The sequence below is a fragment of the Octodon degus genome, unplaced genomic scaffold (genome assembly GCF_000260255.1).
Source record: "Octodon degus isolate 3935 unplaced genomic scaffold, OctDeg1.0 scaffold00166, whole genome shotgun sequence".
Classification (NCBI taxonomy): Eukaryota; Metazoa; Chordata; class Mammalia; order Rodentia; family Octodontidae; genus Octodon; species Octodon degus.
In genome coordinates this window covers 4,459,200-4,463,657 of record NW_004524742.1, presented here as the reverse complement: position 1 = coordinate 4,463,657, position 4,458 = coordinate 4,459,200, and the positions used below count along the sequence as shown (strand labels likewise).

The following is a 4,458-nucleotide window of genomic DNA, read 5'->3' as shown; positions in this document are numbered from 1 at the left end:
CTTGATTTACTTAATTTTGTATTAGAATTAAGAATCACTTTGATTTAGATTTCAGTTCTATAAGAAAAATATAAATTGTATTTTAAAGGAGACATATGATTCTCTCTAATCTTTTTTCATTTGCTTTTGATTTTATAAAAAATAACAAAAATGTCCATTTGTTTCCTTAGTTTTTGAAATTCCTGAAATTCTGTACCCCTAGGAGTCTTTCTCTAAGTCTAATATTGAATTTACTACACAAATTAGACTAAAAAATCAGATTTTCTTTATATTTTAATCAAGCCCACTTGTTTACTGTGTTTTAGGTCAGATAGTACACAAGAGTAGTCATTTTGAATAGGGAAAGGAAGATGAAGGCTTTATAGTAACTGGTGGAATGTAAATTGATAGATGCTTAGACACTAGACTGTTAAATAACCTTGATTGGAACAGTCTTGCCAGCTTTAGTGTTCAGGCTGTAAGCCACTGAGCTAGAGCAGGAGCAATGCACTGTAGGTTTCTATTGTTCTTTAGTCCTGTCTTCACTGTGTTCAATACATTTGTGAGCACCTAGCTGAAGGCGAAGGCAGAGCTGTTTAGTTTAATTTATGTTTCACCCAGGAAGGTGAACTGAAAACACTCATGGGATGCAGCGATGTTTCCTGTGTTGCCCTGTTGATTGTTGTAGCCCTCCCATGTGAGAAAAAACATCATTTTCTCCCCTCAGGGGCCACTGTATGACTTGTTATTAGGAGCTGGTTTAGTTTATGAGGTTTACAGAAACACAAACTGTATAAATTTCTCCAATGAGTACTCATAAAGATTGAAATAATTGACAAGTATTTGAAGTTTTGAAAAAATTATATATATTTTAAAAAGATTATATATATGTAAAGGTATTAATATACATATAAAAACAATTTTAGATTATTTAGAATTAGTTTTGTGTGTAAAATATTATGCTTATTAATAATATAAATATGAAGCATTATGAGTCTTTGAAACATTGAACTTTAAGAATAGCTATGTGTTAAGAACTATATTGGGTGCTTGCATATATTATACATTTAGTTTCTAAAGTGAATGTATTATGTAAATACCGCAAGCACTATTTCAGGGTGAATTCCTAAAGGCTGTGGCTTTAGCCAAGATGTATCACTGATAAATGCCTTTCTTTAGGTCAGAAAGTTCTTTCTCTTAAAGCATTCAGCAGATAGAGTTGCTATAAAGATAGGAGATAGTGAAGTGACTTAAGAAATATGCAAGTAGTATGATAAGTGAAAATCTTGGTTGTAATGCTGTGTATTGTGTTTCTTTCACAACTTAGTTAAAATGTGTTGAAAGAAAAGATCGCAGGAAAATCTTCAAATATTGTTAGTATATGGTTTAGGCTATAGAGTTTTGTGTGGTGTTTTTCCTTTGCTGTATTTTGTAAAATGTCTGTAATTGTGGATAAATTCCTCTCAATTATTAGAGTACCGGTAGCATCGTCCATGAGCGTGTCTACAGTTCTTATGTCTTTGGGATGCTTCTGGAAAAACTGCACAGTTGTTTGAGCTTGTATTTTTCTAAATTCTAGATCATCAAGTTATTGAATGGAAAACGATCTCAAGCTGTGGGAATTTTGATATCTAGTTTACATTTAGAAATGAAGGATATTCATCAAGGTAAGTCTTTTTCATCATTTCTCCTGACATTTAACTTTTTAAAACATTTTGCTGTGAAAATTTCAAACATATAGAAATTTATAATCCGATTATAGTTATAATGTGAAATTGTAATGTCCCTGATACCCAGCTCTAGGTCCATCAGCTCACTTTGGTTCCATTGAAAGCACCCCCTTAACCAACTCTCAGACATTTTTGTAATTCATGTTTAAAAAATTAATGCTACCAACAAAAGACATTTCATTCAAACATAACTCTAGTGCTATTTTTATGGCTTTAAAAAGTTTAATGATTTCTTGGTATCATCAACAATTTGTTGATTCTGGTTTCCTCAGTTGTCCATACACTCACTAATACCCCTTTATTTATATTTACGTTGAGTGACTATATAGCTATTATGCATGACAAACATCCTGCATTGTCACTGATGTGTATGTCAGTAGGCATCAATGATCTTTGCCAAAATTATTTTATTAGAAAACTGCAAAATCATGATGCACGAATTTATTTTCTTTTTCATTACCAGTAATACATCTATAGAGAAACATCTTTTCAACCATTTTGTTTTATATCATTGTTTCTTAATCTCTTCTTTTTTCTTTTTAAAAAATGTATGTATTTGGTACAAGGTCTCGCTACACAGCTCAGACTTGTAGCAATCCTCCTGTTTCAGTCTCCCCAGTGCTGGGATTACAGGCCTGCGCCACCACACCCAGTCTCATTGGCTGGCTCGGCTGGCCCAGGATGGGACCAGCAGGAAATGTGCTGGGGACTGAATCTGGATCCTTGCATTTGCCAGGCAGGTGCTCAGACCACTAAGCTATCACCCCAGCCCTCTCTTCTTTTTTAAATGACATTATTTCTGCTTTGTTATCTTTACCTCAATTTTAATGAAAGGTATTTAAGGAAAAAATTATATTTGTATATATTTCTTAGTTTCTAACAAAGTGAAACAAAAGTCATCTTACCTTTTAATTTTTTTTCTTGTATTAAGACAATATTCCCTTTTATCAGTAATGAATTAAGTGTAAATATTTTGGCATGTTACTTACACAATCGGTGAGCTGTTTCCAACAGAACTTACCTCCATATAACAGTGAAAACACTCAGAAACCATTCGCCTTTTAGTTTATTATTCAAGTTCCTCAGTTCCGTCACTCTGCTGCTCAATGTAATAGAAGACTTTGAACTAAGAAGCACTCAGTTGCCTTTACACTCTGTTTTCCCTACCAAGGTAGCTGTGGTGGAGAATTAAATTCTTAAATTCCACAGAAGCAAAAAATATCCTAGAATAAATGACAGTTACAGGGTAGGGGCTGGGGAAATGGCTTGGTGGAATAAGTGCTTCCCTGGCAAGCACAAAGGCCTGAGTTCAATCCCCGGTTCCGCAAAAAAAAGACAGTTACAGGATATTGAGATAGATCAAAGTTGTAATATTAATCTCAACAGTAGAATCAAATATGTAAATGTGAATGTTAAGCCTTGGAAAATGTCATGGTAGTTTAAGTTTGGGTGGTTGCAGCAGGCAAATACAATACACCCTTTGGTGTCTTGGAAAGAATCTAAAGATTGATGTTCTAGAAGGTCTAAAAGACTTATTTTATAAGAATAATGTAAATCAAGAGAATATGATTCTAGGGCAAAGAAAAAGTGGAAAAAGGAATAAATCTCTGAAGAATGTGAATAATTTTCTGGTACGGAATTCTCCTTTTTGAGGCAATCCTTGAAATCAAGAAGGGATTCTTCATGTCTGGTGGAAGAGCCTTGTTCTAAGTAAATCCTCGTTCTGAGGATGGCAAAATCCCAGTGTGCTTGGTGCTGTGACCATGATGTGTAACATCACGTATGTGAGTTTCTACAGGTTCATACCACCTTAGGTTCTATTCAGATAGGGGTATCCTACTGTGGTGTGACTTAGTGCCAAGTGAATGAGGGTTATTCCAGCCATCAGATGTTGTAGTAACCAATGCCAGACTACAACTTTCTTCCTTTGGCATTCTAGCCTCTTTAGATTGAATAGTCGCTGTGGGGTGGATAAGAAATCACTTCCCCTGGCTGGACCTTGCCAGTATTCTACTCTAGGCAAGATCGTGTTTTTAAGAAGCAACTGTGAAGTCCCCATTCCAGCATTGGCTAATTGTAGCACCACAGACTTCTAAGTCTTGTCATGACTGTAGTTTTTTCTCCTGCCTCAAGCGCCTTTGTCATCCACCACCGAGTTGGCTCCTAAGTCATAAAAAATACCCCCCATTCCATTTCTTTATTTAGTAATGTGTTCCAGATGAATGTGGCACTACAACCAGAGGTTAATTTTCCTTTAGCATCGCTGACTGACACTGGCATATGAAGGTCGTTAGGAACCCCAGCTATGTCAATTATGTTTCATCCTGAGTCCATATCTGGTCATGAATGGAATGCAGTTGGCCTTGTGTTGTTATCCTGTTGAAAGCACTCTCTGTGCTGACGTTGGCCTAACACATTTGCTTTAATGTGAGGCGGCTGAAGATCTGACTGGGAGAGGCCAGCTGGACGCCAGGCAGTCTCACAGACTACTGGCACCAGCAAAAAGACCATAGCTCAGAGGCTGCTCTTCAGCTTTCTGATTGTATATTCATGTTTGTCAAGACCAGAGGCATCACCTTATACTTTCCTAACTCACAGGAGGCTGAGGTGTAGTGTATGCACTTAGAATACACTAGTGTATTTCTTTGTTATGACTAAAACATAATATATGACTAATATCATGCTTCCACTTTTTATATATCTATTCATACCTGTTTTTATATATAATGTATAGAAAACACACATATTT

At 35.7% G+C, this 4,458-nt stretch overlaps 1 protein-coding gene across 1 annotated transcript in view; it reads left to right on the top strand.

The window, feature by feature from the left end:
• The window catches only part of LOC101571550 (formin), a 314,401-nt gene that overhangs the window by 134,211 nt on the left and 175,732 nt on the right, over positions 1–4,458 (top strand). The window contains exon 6 of the mRNA XM_004643140.2: positions 1,559–1,646. Coding sequence (XP_004643197.1) covers positions 1,559–1,646 — 88 coding nt within the window. The remainder of the gene's footprint in view (positions 1–1,558; positions 1,647–4,458) is intronic.